This window comes from Natator depressus, chromosome 13 (assembly GCF_965152275.1).
Source record: "Natator depressus isolate rNatDep1 chromosome 13, rNatDep2.hap1, whole genome shotgun sequence".
In the NCBI taxonomy this organism is placed as follows: domain Eukaryota; kingdom Metazoa; phylum Chordata; order Testudines; family Cheloniidae; genus Natator; species Natator depressus.
Window position 1 is genome coordinate 9,273,440 of NC_134246.1, and position 20,137 is coordinate 9,293,576.

The window sequence follows — 20,137 nt, forward strand, 5'->3', positions numbered from 1 at the left end:
GCCATTCACACTTTTTAATTGACACTTTTAAGAGGGTTTTTTTTTGTTTTTGTTTTTTGTATTTTGCAGAACAAGCAATGGCACTGCTCGCTGATTAGAAAGTACCAGGTGCAAGATGTGTTTGGATCCTGTAAACTTCAATCCAAGTATTCCATTATGCCAAACGATTGACAACAGTTTCCCTAGAGTTCACCCAGTATAGAGGAGTTCTAGGCTCTGGAATTGCCAAAAGCATACCTAAGGTTTGAATTTCATTCTACTCCATATTGTATTTCCTTCCACCTATAGAATTTTATTTATTTATTTAAGAAAGGAAGTTTGATCGGCTCCCCTGACTTGGCTGTGTTATTACAAACTGAGATTACATGGCAAGAGAGCCCTTTTGGATAGAAAGCAGGAAACAGCTGAAGGGCAGCATAACCCTTATCTCCTTCTATCTCTCTTTCTCTGCTCTGAAATGTTGTCACACACTACAGCTCAGTAGGGCTCAACATAGCCGTATATTGTTAAAAAGCATGTCTTTAAAAGAATTTCACTGCAGAAAAGTATAGGACGGTAAATGCAACTAAATTTACAGATATAGCTGAAACTAATGTACTCCGATACTATATATATACACTTAAGATACAATCAAAATAATAGCTGGAGAAAGAGAGCAAAAAATGTTATTTAAATTTGAAAACAAATATTCATGACAGTTATTTGCTTTCCACAAACATTTAAATGCTCATGCTTTATAGCTAATGCTCACCAAAAAAGCAAATTTTGAGCCTACACAAAATTCAAGTTATATATTTGATTGTAAATTCCACAGTTTGCTCTGTACTGGTTAATTATATAAATATCTAATCCCATAAAAACAGCAACAGTATGTGATTTGCACAATGAACCAACAATACACAAATTGGCAATATTCACAATCCACAAATAATGTGAAAACCCAGAATTATGCACTAACGAAATTTGCAAATAATTTTGAACACTGACCAACCATTGGAATTTTACTATTTGCTCAAGGTCAATTCTTCCATGAGGAAATAAAATAGGAAATTGATCAAACAAAATATTTGTTATGAACTATTCACTCAGCTCTGATAAAAATTAATTTAAGGTGGGATATTTGAAAATAAGTGATATGTTTTACTCTTAACTGAAAATACCATTATTTAGTTTGCTTTCAAATCGTAGATTATTTTCTCGGTGATTGGAATGAATATGCTGCTAACTGTTAAGTAAGAAGATACAAGCATGCCAAACCTCCTACTATCTAAGCAAGCACAATATGGGTTTACATCTGGTCTCGAGCAGTGATGGGCACACTTTAAACAGTTTGGCTGTTCAGTTCAGATAAGTGCCTAGAAGTCTGGATACTTATCCAAAGCTTATTCAACCCACCTGAACCACTTGGTTCTGCAAAATTAGACTGGCAGCCTGGTGAGAACAGGCTTTCTCTTAACATTTCTGGCACTTCCTGCTTCCAGTTGGGCTGGAAATCCTACAAGAACAGTTTCTCGCTTTTGACATTTCATGTTGTGGTAAGCTGGAAGTGCAGAGATGCACAACATTAAAAATGAAGGAGAAAAACATTTTAATTAAACTGCACTGAAAGACTAGTTGCAGTTTGATGGGAAACTTTAGCCAGGATTTATCTTTTATCTGAGGCTCTGTCTACACTAGCGCTTTTGTTGGTAAAACTTCTGTCGGCCAGGGGTTGAATAAAACACACCGCTGGCCAACAAAAGTTTCACTGTGTAGACTTTCGGGCTCACATGAGAGCTTGGGCTCTGAAGCCTGGCAGCATGGGAGGGTGGGCTTCAGAGCCCAAGCCCAAACAGCTATTTTTTTAGCACTGTAGCATGAGCCCAAGTCTGTGGACCTGGGCTTTAAGACTTGCTGCCATGGGTCGCTGCTTGCCATGTAGGCTGTAACCAGAGAGCACAGAAGACCACACTGGGTAGTGCTGCTAACATCTGCATCAAAAAGGTGCAGCATACATTTCTCCTGATCCTCTGTCTGTTTCTAGGCACTAGCTTCGCCGGTCATGCCTTTTCGGGATCTCGGAGCCCTAACTGTGCTAATCTGGGTGGTCAGAAGGGATACCAGAGAAGTTCTGCTTGAGTCCCCTGTGTGTGTGGTGAAGTTGGGAAAGGCTCCCCGCACTGTCCCCGGTGCAACCCAGCAGGACCAGCTGGCATACAGGTTTGAATGAGTCGAAATTTAATGGGCAAAGCACTACATGACCTTTTAACGGCGGGAAGTTGCTTCTTTAGCATGGAACATCTATGAAAAATATCCATTTCTTTGGGCAAGGTTGATGTTTGTGTCAGCATCACTGAGCGTATAGACATACCTGACCTCCCCTTGCAAACCACTGGGGAACGTGCATGTAACGAACTGCCCCATGGCTGGCCTGAAATGACACGAATGGAATGCTGCAGAGAAGGATTTGAAATAGCATGCAAACACTGCACTCCATTCCATACCAACAGGCTTTACAGGTAGCACATGAATGACCAACTACCCTGTGTGACCAACGAGCTGATCCTGAAAATACATGAGTAGTACAAGGTGTTGGGATAACATTTTATTCCTGCTGTCTCTGGAGGCTCCCACTGCTGGAGCTTTCTCCTGCCACAGGTTGCTGCTGAGTCTTTTCCTGCCATGGGGAAAGATTCTAGCAGTGGGGAGGCAGCCTTTCACTGATGCGTGTAGCTGCACACCACAGTGTGGAGACAGCTTGCTTTTCACTGTGGCCTGTAGCTACATATATCCTACAAATCAGCATGTACAGTGCAGATGGAACCGAATACTCTAATGGTCATTGAATCTTCAACAAAAATATAATCCTTCTTTAGCTTTTCACCAGTTATGGTCCTGTTGAAATAGGCTTATTTAATGTTAATGGCTTTAAATATTTATAAAGCTATTTAGAATTAAAGATACCCAGATATATAAACAGATATACAAATGCATCTTTGAATAAATGAAGCAAACGTACAGGTGATTGCATAAGTTGCAAGGACAACTTCTTTGTTTACCGGAAAGAAAAGGCTATTTTACATGCTATCTATAATCTCTACATTACCAAGGAAGGCAGTGAAGACACAGCAAAATGGGAGCAGTTATAAATTACCCCCAAAAAACCATGAATAAACTTTGTTTAAAAAATCTGGATCTAGAACTAGACAATAAAAAAGGTATGAGGTTCCAACATAGAGATGTATAAGTGACTTATCTTTAAGGTGTTTTTTTTTAAAAACTACAGTCCCATTGGTCTTTCTGATCTTTCGCTACGACAAATCCATTTATGTTTTCCAAAAATCAAACATGACCAGAATACATCCATATCCATGACTGATCTACAAAAATGAGATTGCTTTGGTTCAGAAAGCTCCTGTGTCAGAAAGACCATGGAATACATGCCTGTTGCTATTGCTGCACTTCAGTCACAGGGGACCAAATATTGAAGTTTTTACTCAGAACTTTTTCAAGTAAAACTCTAGTGGGAGTTTGACCCTAATAAGCACTGAGCAAAGACTGCAGGATTTGGCTCACAATTTGCACAAACAATTACTTCCCTTGTGTTTGTATCCCATGACTTGGGTAATGAAGTAATGTTTAAACTCAATTAGAGTATTTAAAATGTATATATCTATTTTAATATGCGGACATTTGTGGTAACTTAGATTTAATATGGTAATGGCTGAACAGATGTTTAGGAAACTGTGTTCATAAATTGATGGTGACTGACAAAGGATTCATATTTTAAAATGTTAGCTTCTATGGCTTATGATGTGCTGCTGCTGAGAGTCTGTGTTTTGTCTGGAAATGAGTAAACTGGCTTTCCACTACAGAGGGCAGTGCTTTGCCTTTATATAAATGAAAGAAGAACTGGACAAATCAAAGACAGAACCGGTCCATTACACACAATTAGTTTCAATGGCCCAGATTTTCTAAACTCATTTCCACCACTGCAAATCCGGAGACATCATTGATTTCAAGGAAGTTACTCCAGATTTGCACAAGTGTAATGACTGTAAGAGAATATATCAACTATTTTTAAATGCCTCATCATTTACAGATTTGACTACCTTTTCCTATACTCAGTGATATGTACCACTGAACTCCATGAGACAGCTACTAATATTAAGTACTGCTCCATATAACAAAGGGTGGAAGAATTGACTCCATATTGATCAAGAAGCTTTAACATCAAATTGACAATATCCCTGAGGAGCAAGCCAGGGAATGCAGACATAATATGGTTTCCTGCTACACCTCACTAAATGATGACCATCAGTATTCCAACCAGTGACTGATGGTTTTATTTCCCTGCTGAGTTTCTCCAGGTCATTCCTGACAGTTAGAAAAGTGCTTAGTCATTAGAGTTACATTGAACAGATGGTTACTGATCATATATTAGTACCAGAGTCCGGGGTCAGCTGGCTGCCAAAAAAACTCATCTGAAGCCTGTCTATTTCAGTCACCTCTGGGACAGCAGTTTGCTGACTGCTATAGACAGGTGACTCGCTAGGCAATGTTATTGTTCACGTTCAGATCTCTCTATGTACAACCAAAGCACACTTGATACATAATTTATAGCCCTGTGATTTCAGTGACTGGTGCTACAATATCACTTTTGGCTCCAGGTCACTCAATATAGACTTTTGAAGGGAGGGAGGGCAAAGGTAGGAGAGAAAGAAAATGGTATGATGTTTTTTAGTCATTCTTCATGGAATCATAAACATAGGACTGGAAGAGGCCTTGAGAGGTTGTCAAGCCCAGCCCCTGTGCTGAGGCAGGACAAGTTAACCTAGACTATCCCTGACAGATGTTTGTCCAACCTGTTCTTTAAAAACCTCCAGTGATGGGGATTCCACACCTTCCCTTGGAAGCCTGTTCCAGAACTCAACTACCCTTATAATTAGTAATTTTTTCCTAATATCCTTACCTAAATCTCACCTGGTGCAAATTAAGCCCATTATTTTTGTCCTAATTTCAGTGGACATTGAGAACAATTGATCACCATCCAATTTATATCAGCCCTTAATATAGTTGAAGACTGTTTTCAGGTCCTCCCTCAGTCTTCTTTTCTCAATACTAAACGTGCCCAATTTTTTAAAACCTTTCCTCCAGGGTCAGGTTTCTATACCTTTTATCACTTTTGTTGCTCTCCTCTATATTCTATCCAATTTGTCAACATCTTTCCTAAAGTGTGGAGCTCAGAATAGGACACAGCACTCGAGCTGAAGCCTCACCAGTGACGAAAAGAGTGGGACAATTACCTCCTGTGCCTTACATGCAACACTCCTGTTAATGCACCCCAAAATAATGTTAGCCTTTTCCACAACTGCATCACACTCTTGACTCATATTCAATTTGTGATCCACTATGACTCCTCAGATCCTTTCAAGCAGTACTACCAGCTACCCAGTTATTCTCCATTTTGGAGTCGTTGTGCATTTTTTTCCTTCATATGTATAGTACTTTTCATTTGTCATTATTGAATTTCATCTTGTTTATTTTGGACCAATTCTCTAATTTTCAAAGTCATTTTGAATTCTACTCCTGTCCTCCACCAAAGGGATTGCAACCCCTTCCAGCCTGGTGACACACCCCGAATTTTATAAACATACACTACATTGCATTATCCAAGTCATTAAGGAAAATATTGAATAGTACCAGACCCAGGATAGACCCCTTCAGGACGCCTCTAGATATACCCTGACCCAGTGTGTCAGCAAACCATTGATAACTATTCTTTGAGTATGGTCTTTCAACCAGTTGTGGAACCATCCTCTAGCTATGTAGGACCATAATCCCTCACAATCTCATCAAAGCCTCCTCGTGCTATTCAAAACTTCTGATCAGCATGTCTCTTCATTGGTTTCATTTATTATTCTTTCAGCAAGAAAAGGGGGAAAAAATCAACCTCTCCCCACCACAACAAATAGACATTAGTTTTCTATTTTAATTACCCTTCCAGTTTGGACCTTACTTTCTGAATGTTGTTTATTTCCAGCAAAACACTGGGGGGCTCAGATATCCAGCATTGTACCCTGATCACTGTGCTGTGATAAAATTCATGCCTGAAAACATTTTTTGTTGCTAAAGATGCCGAGGGGGTGGGGGGTGGGGCAGAATGGAGCTTGTTTACTTAGCTAGTGGAAGAGGTAGGTTGAGAGTCACTGCCACTGCAACACTGCTGCAATTTCTTCTTATTATTTATATTGCCCAAGGGCCTACAGACTCAAACTGAGATTGGGGTCTCATTGTTCTAGAGACTGTACAAACGGATAGTGAGAGGCAGTATCTGTCTCTACCTAAACAAGAGAGACAAAAGGTGGAAGGGGAAACAGACAGAGGAAGTGACTTGCCCCAGGTCACACGACAAGTCAGTGTCAGAGCCAGGAATACAACCCAGGTCAGGTCTCCTGAATCCCAGTCCAATATCCTATCAATCAGACCATGCCGCATTAGCAATAACTTATTATGTAATGGGTTTGCCATACTCAGTTGCAGGTAACTGAAATAGGAGAGAATATATATAATTCTTCTGAGGCTTTCAAATGAGATACCTTGTTTACTCTCATTAAATCCTCTAGCACAGGGACACTATGTCTACTGTATCGAAGAACTAGGTCTGCTATTTCAAATTCAGGATTAAACAACAGAGCATATTGGGATAGTTAACGGTATAGTTTTCTCATTACCATTTTTATTCCACTTTCTTGTGTTTTAATTTCTGTGTGCATTGAATGGCATACTTCTTGTGATATGTTAATGATTTAGGTCCTGATCCTGCAAACACTTACATGTCTGCTTAGCTTTATACACGCGTAGTCTCACTGAACTTAGCAGGACCACTCACATGTTGAAACTTAACTGATCAGCATCTAATTCATTTTTCTATTTTATTCTGAGATTTTCCTCCTGAATCATTTCTATTATTCTTCAATATTCCGTCACTGTAGAATTTTGACATTCGTGCATTTATTTCAAAATAAATATATTATTTTATGTTAAAAGGTAACATTCTTCAGGATTTTAATGAAATGAAATATTAATGCACCAGACTTCTCAAACAGAAATGTCTGGTCGCCCTCATTTCAAACCAGCCAATTTAAAAAATCATGTCTAATCTACTACAAGAACAATTTTATGGCCACATCTTGAAATTTGTTTTGAATTACCTCGGTGATAACATAGCTATTCATTTAGCAACAGTGGTTTTACATGGCTAATATATCTCTACGGCCCGATTTCTAAATCTCAGTCCTACCTTGTCACATTATTAAAATCAGTAATGATCCCTATCAGGAAGCTGTAGTTGGAGTTAATCTCCACATCATATATGTTTGTTCAGAGCCTAGCACAAGGAGATCCAACTTAGCTGGAGCGTTAGGTGCTACTGCAATACAATTGTGAAACAACAACCATTAAAATGTAGATACTTGCACAGTAAAACCTTGATCCTGAAAACATGCACAACAGGAACTACTCATGAGCATGAAGCTAAGGTCAATGGGATTACTCACATGCATAATGTATTCTTGGGTAAGTGTTGAGATTCGACTGTTCTCACCTAACCCCCTTGGCTTGGGTGGGAAGGCTGCTGCACGTGTTTTTGCTTGTATTTAGGTTGGCTTGTATTTCAAGTACACTGGACCCTTGCTTGAACGGGTGCCTATATAGCGCAAATTCGCATATAACACGGTTGCGGCCATGGATCCCAAAGTTAATTACTTTAATTGGAATTCATTTTAACGCGCTCCCCGCGTTAACGCAGTACCGTGCATGGATCCCAAATCCCGCGTTCTAAAGGTGTTTAGATGTCAAGATAGGCACTTTTTCACATTTTGCATAAATTGGGGGGGGGAGGGGAAGAATAAACGAAGATGACCACTGAGGACTAATTTAACATTAAAGGAAGCTGGTAAAAATGTCTCAGCATTTACAAGACAGACAAGGTGGGTGGGTAATATCTTTTATTGGACCTACTTTTGTTGGTGAAAGGGACAAGCTTTTGAGCTATAGAGAGTTTGATCCAGTAAAAGATATTACCTCACCCACCTTTTCTAATATCCTGGGACCAACACGGCTACAACAACACTGCAATCAGCATTTAATGTAATTTTAATCCCCTTGCATGACAATTTTCAGGACAAACTGAAAAATGCGATGAGTCATACAGCACAAATAAATATATACACATTTTGCACCTTACTCCATTTCTATACTTCTGCTTGATCTGGAGTCTTACAAATTCACAGTAAAACTTACTGTATCTGTGTCTAAACACTGGACCAGAAAAACAGAATGTCGCATGTGACCGGTTGAATGGTTTCCACGCTGTCCAGCAAACATAGTGTTAAAACCCTGTCCTCTAAAGATAGCCCTGCAAACACTGCTAAGAATCCAGGGGCATTCAGTTAGCTAATGCTGTGGTTTTAAACTACTGTATAGCAAAGCCTATGGTCACTGCTCAGCAGCAGCTTTTTGGGAGAAAGTTGATGAACTTTAATAGGTAACATGCAGCAGTAGTACAGAAAACACGCAGGTACTTTGAAGTCCTGAGAACAGGCAGAACTCCCTAGTATCTTCCCACATTAGGCTTTGGCTGCACAATCTCTTTCTTTCCTTCAACCTTTGAACTACGTGAATCCTTCCCCATTTACTTTTGGGGCTTGACTTCAAGAAGATTTTTCCTTTTGCAGTCAGTTCTTAAATAAACCACGCATCCTTCAACGTCTGAACTATGAGTCCCGAGTAAATTCTTTTTCTACCTGCCAGCTGACCCACACCAGCTGTTGTGTTAGTTAGCAGGAGGTAGCAACAAGTTATAATACACTAATTACACAGTAACTTGCACTAATTCTAATGCATGATCTCCCAATAAATGAACTATTTGCTTCTGTTGTCATAGCGTGCTCACTGGACCAGACAGGGGCTACTTCAATTACAAGTTCATAGAGCACTTAAGAAACTAATTGCCAGATAATATGGGGAAGATTTTCCAAACTCTAGCTCTAAACAGTGCCCGTATGTACACACAGAAAATGTCATGCACTAAACCAGCACCTCGTTGTGCACAGTGGGTGACAGAATCTACAAGAATGACTTACGTGCACAAAAGTGGCTTTTGTACATACAAAAGTCACTCAAAGCATATTCCGCAGATCTTCATAATATTCTTGTGCCACCTGTTTCTTGTGTGATTAGAACAGTAGTGAAATAGTAAACAATGTTGACACTTCAATTCCCATCATTAGTCTTCAGAATTAAAACCCAAATGAAAAGAAAAGAAACACTTTTCTGTAATTTGGCTGTAATTTATGAAATACACCACTGGTGACATTTGGTTCACATTTTGAAGGTTAACTTTGCAATCAAAATAACAAGTAACTTTTAAAAAATTTTAAAAGTCCACCCCAAGCTGCATTTGGCTTATTGGGCTCACGTGAATCAGGCACATCAGTTTCCATAGCCAACTGTGCACAAGGATGCGATGTGGCTAGCTCCAACATCTGGCCTCCTTTGATTCTCCGAATCTGATGTATCAAGTACCCATTTGCAGCTGGTTTGACTGGAGGTAGCCTTGCTGTGTGAGATGAAATAAGACTCAACGGCCAGAATTGCTGCTGAGCACTTGCACCATGTGGCCACCACGCCTCACAGCACAACTTTAGTATGTGGAGAAAAAAGTACCAGCTCATTGAATCACTGTGAATGGCCCAGTGTGACCAATATAGCAAACTATTTGCTAGAACTATTACTTTTGAGTAGGTCTTGTTTATATCTGGAGCTATGTAGCTGGCCACCTAATGTCATTGGTATTGTTTCTGCTCCCTCATTGGATAACCCCCTAGCCCCAGAAAGAGATATTAAAGTGACTAAACACTTCTGATGCAAATACTCAGGCAAATGTATATTTTCAACACTTTCTTGTGTAGGAACTATCTTATAAGCAACTTGTTTGAACAAATGTTCCTGAAGGTAAATAAACGAGGGTTACAAATATGATTGTTGCTGAATATTTTTTGTTAGGTGCAATATTTACACAACTATGCTCTCAAAGCTGTTCTGAGAGTTGATTCATTCGTGTTTGTACAGCACTCCAAAGATGTAAAGCTATATATAAGTGCTAAGCATTATTATGACTGGTATCTACTGCATGTGAGCCCTATGAAATATGCATGATGAATGCTTGTATTTTTGAAAGGGAGAAAGCAAAAATGTAGCTACAAGGAGCAAGAAAAGACATACAAATATCTATGTGCTATCTTCTTTTAATAGCACTCTAAATGTATAATCAATCTTTACGACCTGTCGCTGCAGGGAAGGCATAATAGCATCAAGTTGTGTCATACAATTGCAAATCATGTGAATCCCCTTAAAAAACAAGATTATGCCAATCTTCATTCCAAATCAACACTGACTATTCCTTATATAAACTGTTTTTAAAAGTGTACATTTCATGCAATATAAATACACTTAATATGGGACAAAATGCTTTCTACCATACATAAAATGCCATAACTCATTTATCAATCTTAATTTGTGAAAAACACCATTATATCTATTACTTATGTGCAATTTTTTAAATAAAGGTTATATTTTAGTCATCTGTTGCCTCTGTTTTACTCTGTGCCACAATGACCCAGTGTCCAACATAATCCCAGAGAAGAAAAACAGTGCCCAACTCAAGGTGGACACTGGGCCTGATACAAAGCTCATGGTATTCAATGGAAAGGCTCCCTTGGCTTTCAAAGGGACCAGGCTCTCTGTGAAGAAACATGAATGAAAAGTGAAGGTTCTCACGATGACCATCTGGAGCCCTTTCAGCAGTGAGCTGGATTTATATTTAATATTTAAAAAATTCATCCAGGAATGATTTTTGCTGTCATGAATCAAACAGGAAGCTGAAAAAATAGTCACCTAGTGTACGCCTAAATTTTCTAAGGAGTAGGTGAGGGGATTTAGCCATTGCTTCCATTAAAATTCAGGGAAATTTTAGGATTTAAAATCCCTTGCATTACTTAGCAAATCTGGGGGTACATAAAATCTGTGCACCATTTAAACTCTCTGCAGTTCTCTCTCAACTTTTGAAATTTACAAAAAAGAAGAAAAATCCACAACACAGCCATATTTGTGCTCTCAATAGGCTGGAGAAAAGTTACAGTAGAGTCTAGCACATCAAGCAAAAAGTCACTTTCATAAAGAGAGAAAATACAGAAATTATTAATTCACCAGTTTCCTCCTTGGTATGCTAATCAGCTAGAATGGTGCAGTTTGCTGAATTTTATCAAGTATTCTGCACTTGTAGCTTTATATGTGACCAATCACAGAGTCTGTTTGATCATCACTTATTAGACAGAATGTGCTTCTGCAAAAGGAAATATAGTTTCTATTGCAATAAACCTTTCAACAGTTTTATATCACAAAAAGTACCCTTTACATTTTTCTCTCAGTATTTAATGTACCATAAGTTTATATTTGACTTTTGATGATTCATTTTAGAAGACAAAGAAAATTGTATGAGTTTTTTACCCACTCAGGACACTTACTGTTTCAAACATAACTGCATATGGTGGGGGGCTGTTTCATTGTATGAGAAAGACCATTAGGTGCATTAAACCTCACTTTCCAATCTTGTCATGTATTGTAAATATACTTCAAGATGCAGTATTAAGATGACAGTCCAATATTCAAACAGACACAGAGACACACTCCTTAAGACAATGTTTGCAATCAAATGAAAACAAAAATGAAAATAAACAAATGAAATAATCACTGTTTGGAGTCCAAAACAATTTGGTACAAGTACTATCAAGAATTAGTTTCGAGATTTTTTTTTTAACCAGGATATCACCTACTTAGGACCAAAGTAGAGGAAAACATTTGCCACCTGTTAAGAACATGGACCTGGTATTCCTTATTACAAGAACTAATCTTAAAGCTTAAACACCCCAATTTGACATTTTACTGATCACTTTCAAATAATTTTCCTTAACAATTTCTAGTACAGAATTTTGCAACCATACAGTTTTAAATGTTCTTTCTTTTCTGAACAAAAATAAGATGGATTCAATTGTTTCTAATCAACATTTTCTTCAGCAACAATGAACAAAATTTTAAAACACTTTATCACATCATAAAATGGGAGAACAACATATAAAGTGATCCCATTTGTTGCCTCACAGAGTACATATTTGGTTCCCATAGTCCACTCTTTAATGACATATACCTTTTTCCACAATTCCTCAAAATTGCTTCTGATTTGATGTACTTACAAGGTGGATTTGATTTAAATCAAATTGATTTAAATCATGATTTAAATCACTAGTCAGGAAGACTCAATTTAATCATGGATTTCTACATAAAAGTGCATTCTGGAATATGCTGCTCAAATAGTTTCACTTTTGTTTCTACTGCCTCTCTCTCCCTTCTCACATTTACCTCCAGACTTCTTCTCCTTGTCCACATCTATTCCGCCCCCACCAATCTTCTATTCATTGAACTTTTTGAAACTTTGCACTTTTAGAGAGAGGTGAAGGATTGACTGTGTACACAAATTTGCAGAGACACAATAGGGTTGAGGTCTGTTATTTCTCACCTCTATCTATTATTTACTATTTAAAAACATTTTTGCTGTTAACAAGCATGTTATCTCTGGAGACAAATCCAGTTTGAGAACTGCAAAACTAAGCATCTCTGATGGCATCTTCTAGACTGAGCACTAAGTCCCATTGGGTAGATAGAAAGATTAACCTAAATAATCTATAAAGAAGCCCCTGGAACCCCATAAAATTGGGTTCATAATCCATGAACAGGGTGACCAGATAGCAACTGTGAAAAAACGGGATGGGAGTAGGGGGTAATAGGTGCCTATATAAGGAAAAGTCCCCAAAACGGCACTGTCCCTTTAAAAATGGGACATCTGGTCACCCTATCGATTGGACTGTTGGAACTCATTTACAAAACTTTTCTTAAACATTACATGAATATATTGTCTCATACTATAGAATTAGAATTTATAATCCCTATTCCATGATGAGATATTTTTGAGCTATAATGTATCTTAATTAAAACTATCTTTAGATAGGTTTTTTCCTCAAAAAGCATTTTATCAAAAAAATCCGATTTAAATTAAAAAAAATCCAATTTTTTAAATTTATTTTTAAAAAATCATTGATTTTAATCCACCCTGTGTACTTGCATATGAAACTTCTGCAGGTCTAAGTCTAGCCAGCCATTTTACTGATCCAGTCTGATGCCATCTCTTCCCACAGAAAATTGGATCCATTTGTAAATTTGAAGAAGATTAATCTCTTCTGTTCTCTGAAATACCTCATTCTATAACCATTCTCATTCATTTGTACAAATAAGTCATACTGATCAACTTGTTAAATAATAATGCCCCAAATAGCTATTATTTATCTGGTATCATATGGCTCGCTGACATTTGGTCTTTAAAAAGTTTCCCAAGTTGAGGTATGTAGTTGGCAGAGTATGTACTTCTCACTTCCAAGGGACTTAAAATATGGGTCATTTTAAAAGAATATACTCTATTTGCTGAGCGTCCAACTCACCTGTCTTTAAACTTTAAATATGAATTCCTAAATAAAAATGTGGAGAGGGAATGGGGAGGTGACAGAGGGACTGCATGTTGCAATAAGTAAATTGCTGGGTCCTGAAAAGCAAGATATGGGGAAAGAACAACTGGAACGATAAAAACATCTCATGAGCAGGCGGGAGATATAAAGTTCTCTTATCCTGTTTGCCGCCTTCCAAATTTTATATTGATATACATTTTATATTTAATCCAGGAAAGAACAAACAAGATTGTTCCTGATGCTTTAAACAAGAATTTCCCTCTCCTATTCTGATGGATCAGATCTGCTACTTAAAACACAAATAATGGGTCATATCTTAGCTGGTGTAAATCGATATAGATCCATGGGTGCCACTAACTGAAGACCCAGCCCAACAGAGGAAACCACTTCTAGATTGTTTAGTGTTTTCCTGCTGTGTCGTTTTCCCTTTTCTCATCATTCCTTTTGGATATACAGGCAGTGGGTAATCTGGTTTTACAGACATTGGCACTGCATGATTCATGGAATTGAAAATGAGATACAAAGCCTTTTTCAACTTTAGGTCAGTAGTTCAGATGCTAACTAAGCCAGTCATGACCACAAGAGGTTACTTTCTGACAGTGGTCTCAGTACATTAAGAAATTCATCACCATAACTGGCTCTAATGGACACTCGTATTGGTACACTCATCACAGCTAAATGGACCATGGATAGGACAGAATAAGCTTTTCTTTTTAAAAAGGATCAGGGTAGCTTTCATTTGAGCTATGATCCTGAGCTAATAGTTGCTATAATCTCAATGAAAATACATCCTTAAGCATTGCGGACTATTGTGCCAGTTTCATACAAGAGGTGCAAATGAGTTTGGGGTGAGACATTAAAATAAGCTGCAAGATGGCATTAATTCATTTGGAATTCACTGTACTAATACTAATTATGGCGTGCTAATGGGGTATTACTGAGAACATAATATACACTTCGACAGGAAATCCACTGTAATGCACCAATTAACGTACTACTATTGTGAAATGTGCTTTATCGTTAGTTGTAGTATTTGAAACCCTCATTTAAAACTTCAGATTAGTGATGTGTTTTCTGGGGGGCAAAAAGTGATTTTTTTTCTTTTTAAACAGAGTTGAAGTCAAATATGTCTGCATAAGATACAGAACAGAGATCCCGGTCTACAAAAACTGTGAGGACTGGAACCTGTGTTTTTCTCAATATTTCAATGACCATAAATATTTTTTCCATAAGGCTTAGGATCTACAACAAAAATCCTACTTTAAATAAAATACTCCCCTATTGTTACTGCCCATTTTAGAGCCACAATCCCTCTCAATATGGAAGAGTACAGATGGCTTCTTTAGTGCTTGCCAATACACCGTAAGCAGCCAGCAGACTCTCTCCCAATCTCTGTGCAGTGTATGGTGACAGAGGCTAGGGAGCATGCATTTTCTTAGTCCAAGCACAAAACGTTACCGAGAGGCCATGAAGTTAATTTTAACACAACTACCATCCCACACAGTAAATCTCTTACTTTGCCTTTGCCCATCTGATTGCAAGATAAATTCTGAGAAACAGCAAAGAAAGGAAAACTAGCATTCTGATGAATGGTAAATTGCACGAGTCTGGAAACCATTAGTCAGAATTACTAACTGTGTATAGTTAAGGAACTGAGCTAAATCTTTTCCTATCAGAACTCTTTTTTTCTGCCGCTAATAGTTACAATAATGAGAGAGTGTATTCCTGTCTCTGAAATTCCTTTACTAGGCTAAACTGTGGAAAACAAAGAAAAAAAGAGATTGCTTTATTTCATTATTTCTTTAGACCCACAGCTAGATTGGCTAGCATAAAATTAAAACATTTGATCTTAGATTGCAAGAGTGAAGAGTTCTGCTCCACTCTTCTCTCTCTTTCATGTATTTTATGAAAAGGGCAATGCTGATAATCTGCATCTCCCTTGCCAAAAGGCTCTGCGTAGCTCCAGCTGACATTTCTGCCTTTTCAGGCAAATGGACCGTTTTCCTACCCTTACCTCACAGGAATAAATGCCAGTATGCCCAAAGTCTGGAACCTCACTGCTTGACACTAGGAACAATGTACTGAAATAACAAGTAGTGCCAAGGTTTTTTAAAAAACAAACAAATAGATCTTCAGGAGAAGAGATGATAACAGTCTCATTTATTTCTGTTCTCAGCAACATTACCAGTTCCCTACACACTAACTTCATATCCACAGCACTGCTAGGAATGCACGCTCTTTTCTAAAACACTACCTTAAAAATAGCATCCGATGAAGTGAGCTGTAGCTCACGAAAGCTTATGCTCAAATAAATTCGTTAGTCTCTAAGGTGCCACAAGTACTCCTTTAAAAAAAAATAGCAGATATCTCAGATACAAGATATCTCCTCTTCTATGAAAAGAGAAATGCCTCTTCTCTGAGTGGCTTAGTATTGCCAACACCAAGAGTTAAAAACCCGGGAGTCAGGTTCTAAAACTCATGAGGCTGGCTTAAAAATAATGAATACAAAATAATAAATATGTGCCTCTTTTTATTTGCCTTCTAGTTTTTGAGCACTTGAGCCACATTTTCAAGCTTTCTCCAAAATCATGAGGGCAAGTGTCTCGCCTTTCTTAAGGAAAGCTGAGATTATCACATAATCAAAGGACTCCAGGAGCTGGGTCTTTGAGGTAAAACATCATATTTTGTGAGACTCTGAATAAATTCATGAGAGTTGGCAACACTACAATCTGACCCTATAGTCTGTGAAAGGAGAAGAACTGATCAAATAGTTAGGTTGGTGTCCTGGGACTTGGGAGACCTGGGTTCAAATTCCCTGCTCTGCCACATACTTCCTGTGTGACCTTGGTCTAGTCACTTGGCCCAGATTTTCTACTTAACGTTGCAATTACTAACTGACTTAAGAACCTAAATTGCTTTTGAAAATGAGACTGAGGCTCCTAAGTCAGTTAGGTATTGCAACACTGAGTGAAGCAATGCTTAAATATCTTTAAAAATCTGGGGCTTAGTCTTTCTGTATCTCAGTTTTCCATGTATAAAATGGGGACAACAGACTTGCCCAACACCTCCTGCACACTAAATATTGTGAGATGCTCAGATAGGTGCTCATATGGAAATCACCAAGCTAACACGGATGGAAACGCAAGGCTTAGGATGGAAGTACAAGCTGTAACTGTTTTTGCCTCTACTTCAGAAAAAACAGACTGAGATTGCAAAGTAGGTTGCTTCTTCCAAAGACACCATGGAAGCCAAACTCAACATACATTTTTTACTACCAGATTTTCTCAACAGCCAGCTAACAGAAGAGTTGCCCTATAGCTTTTTGGAGAATTTTCCTTTTTTGCTCAATATGTTAGATAGGCAAATTTATCATACTCAAGGCTGGGCCTGGAAACAGGATGAAATCATTTTACCAGCTCAGCTGCCATGTATTTAATAACTTAGTCACAGTTGTAGGAGGGGGAGGAAAGTTAGATTATATTGGCGGGGGGGGGGGAGGGAGAGGAGAAGGGGACTTACCATTATTTCCTAGAGTTATACAGGACTTTACATAAATACTCTGATTCATAGGTGCTGGATTCCTCTGGGCCTGAGGGGTGCTCAACCCCCCCGCTCCACCTCCACCCTCCACCTTTCCCCAAGCCCTCATCCCCATCCAGCCTCTTCCTGCCCAAGGTCCCGCTCCCACTCCACCCCTTCTCTCAAGTCCCCACCCCGCCCCGCCTCTTCCCACCTAGTTCCACCCCCTACCCTGAGTGCGCCCTGTCCCCGTTCCTCCCCCTTCCTCCCAGAGGCTCCTGCACACCGCGAAACAGCTAACTGTGGTGGGCGGTAGGCACTGGGAGGGAGGGAGAGGATTTGATTGGTGGGCAGTAGACACTGGGGAGGAGTGGGGGGAGCTGGCTGCCAGCAGGTGCTAAGCACCTGCTAATTTTTTTCCATGGGTGCTCCAGCCCTGGAGCACCCACAGAGTCAGCGCCTATGCTCTGATTAACTGTGTGAGGTCTTTATACAGTAGGACCTCAGAGTTATGAACATCAGAGTTACAAACTTACCGGTCAACCACACACCTCATTAGGAACTGGAAGTATGCACTCAGGCAACAGCAGAGACAAAAAAAACCCCAAAACAAATACAGTACAGTACTGTGTTAAAGATAAACTACTAAAAAAGTAAAGTTTAAAAAAAGATTTGACAAGGTAAGGAAACTGTTTCTGTGCTTGTTTAATATAAATTAAGATGGTTAAAAGCAGCATTTTTCTTCTTATTGGAAAAGTTTCAAAACTGTATTAAGTTAATGTTCAATTGTAAACTTTTGAAAGAATCACCATAATGTTTTGTTCAGAATTACGAACAACCTCCATGCCCGAGGTGTTCATAACTCTGAGGTTCTACTGTAACATTTTCTACAGGTTAAATTCAGAGGCTAAGTTTAAATTATGCTGGTGATGTCTGATGTGTCTTGCAAGTGAACAGAAAGGAGTGTCAGTTCTTAAAAAAGGAGAGAAAGAAAAACAGAAGTCAGTTTGCTGAGAAAAGGTTTTGTTTGTAGGACAGAATTGCACTCTTTACTGCAAATGCCAAGTGCAGATTTGTCAAAAGGCATGTCACGCACCTGATCCAGTTGTCAATTGTTCCAATGGCTAAAAAATATAGGATGACATGTGAAATGAATTTGTACAGGACTTGTGTGATGGAAACGCTTCTAGTCCTTTTTGGCAAGAAACTGTGAATGGAGTGAGGGGGCGAGGAGGGAAGCTCTACTGCACTAATAGAATGATTGACCTAATATTGGATAACCCAGTACCCAAGTACTGATATGAAATAAAAAGCCTGGCTCCTAAGTAATTATTAAACACAATAAATTACTAAATCCTTGCATTGTACATATTCTAAAATAAATTAATCATTGTGAACTCTGGAGAATACAGTTTTATAATATGAGAAGAAATAGAATAGTGCATAATAAGGTATTTAAACACTAATATAGTCAGGACAGTGTAAAGCATAGCATACATTTTAACACTGGTTTAGTGAATACTAATTATGCTCCACTAAGTAGCCATAAGTGCCATTTCTATGGTTTGCTGCAAGTATTGATCCAGCTTGTGACAAGTATAATTTGCCATAGTGTATCTATCTTTAAAAAATATATCTATTATCAGATTACCAGCCCCTTTTCAAATTTGCTTTCCCTTGGATTTCCTATTGAAACAATCAGTGGCAATTTAATATGTGGCAGTTTAGAATAATTTCAGCTCAGCAGTATGAAATCGAGATTGAATATTATTGTTCCCCCTTTTTGACCTGAGTGGCTAGTCAAATTTCAGGGCCCTGGGGATTTCCAGTTGGAAGTAGAAATTGATGGAGTCTGGTATTTTCTTTGATGCAATCTTGGTTATCTACAAGGAATGTATAAAGTCCTGCTTCTCCGAATGCAGGAGAAACCAAAAACAAAAGGAGCAGTTTCTTGGTTTACAGCCCCAAGCCTCTTTAGCCAACAGACCCAAAAGCTCGCTCTCTGGCTTTCCCCAGGGTCAAACTGTACTCACAGGCTACTGCTTGGCTTCCTTGCTTATTTTTCTCTGCCCCCCTCTGCTCTTAGATAGACAAGGAGGGTGAGATAATATCTTTTATTGGCCCACTTCTATATAAAAGACATGACCTCATCCTCCTTGTGACTCTAACATCCTGCGACTGACACAGCTACAACAATAATCTCTCTTTTCTTGTCTGTTCCCATTTCTGTGTGTTCTCTCATACCCACACATTAGGGTTGCCAACTTTCTAGTAGCACAAACAGAACACCCTTGCCCCGCCCCCTGCCCTGCCCCTTCTCTGAGGCCCCACTCCTCACTCACTCCATCCCCCCTCTCTCTGTCGCTCACTCTCCCCGTTCTTTTTTACTGGGCTTGCTCAGGGGCTTGGGGTACAGGAGCGGTGAGTGCTCTGGTTGGGGGTGTGGACTCTGGAGTGAGACCAGAAATGAGGGGTTCAAGTGTGTGTGTGGGGGGGAGGGGGGCTCTGGGCTGCCCCTACACCTAGGAGCCGGAGGGGGGACATGCTGCTGCTTCTGGGAGCCGTGTGGAGCCATTGCAGGCACGGAGCCTGCCTTAGCCCCACTGCGCCACCGACTAGACTTTTAACAGCTTAGTCAGCAGTGCTGACTGGAGCCACCAGGGTCCCTTTTCGACCAGGCGTTCCGGTTGAAAACCAGACACCTGGCAACCCTACCACACACACACGTGGTCACAATATGGACAGACTCTTTTAGGCCTTGTTTTAAGTGTGACCTCTTCACTGTCTGTATGATGGGCGTGTTCACACATCAGTTTGAATGAGGTTCTAACTCAACCCATAACAAAGTTTTACTCAGCTCATGACATTATTTTCAGTCTCAAACCCATTCTGCTTTACTAGACAAAGCCACCTACTTTCCATAATTTCACAACTGGCCACATAGTATACTACATGGACTACCGTCAAAACCAAATGGCTCTACCCCAATATGTATATGGATC

At 39.1% G+C, this 20,137-nt stretch overlaps 1 protein-coding gene across 3 annotated transcripts in view; it reads right to left on the reverse strand.

Annotated features, from left to right (window-relative positions):
* CDH4 (cadherin 4) overlaps window positions 1-20,137 on the reverse strand; it is a 663,987-nt gene that overhangs the window by 408,871 nt on the left and 234,979 nt on the right. The window contains exon 3 of one of the 3 annotated variants that reach the window (XM_074969700.1): window positions 2,351-2,410. The exons of the other annotated variants lie outside the window; for them this stretch is intronic. Coding sequence (XP_074825801.1) covers window positions 2,351-2,410 — 60 coding nt within the window. The remainder of the gene's footprint in view (window positions 1-2,350; window positions 2,411-20,137) is intronic. 3 annotated transcript variants of the gene reach the window in all.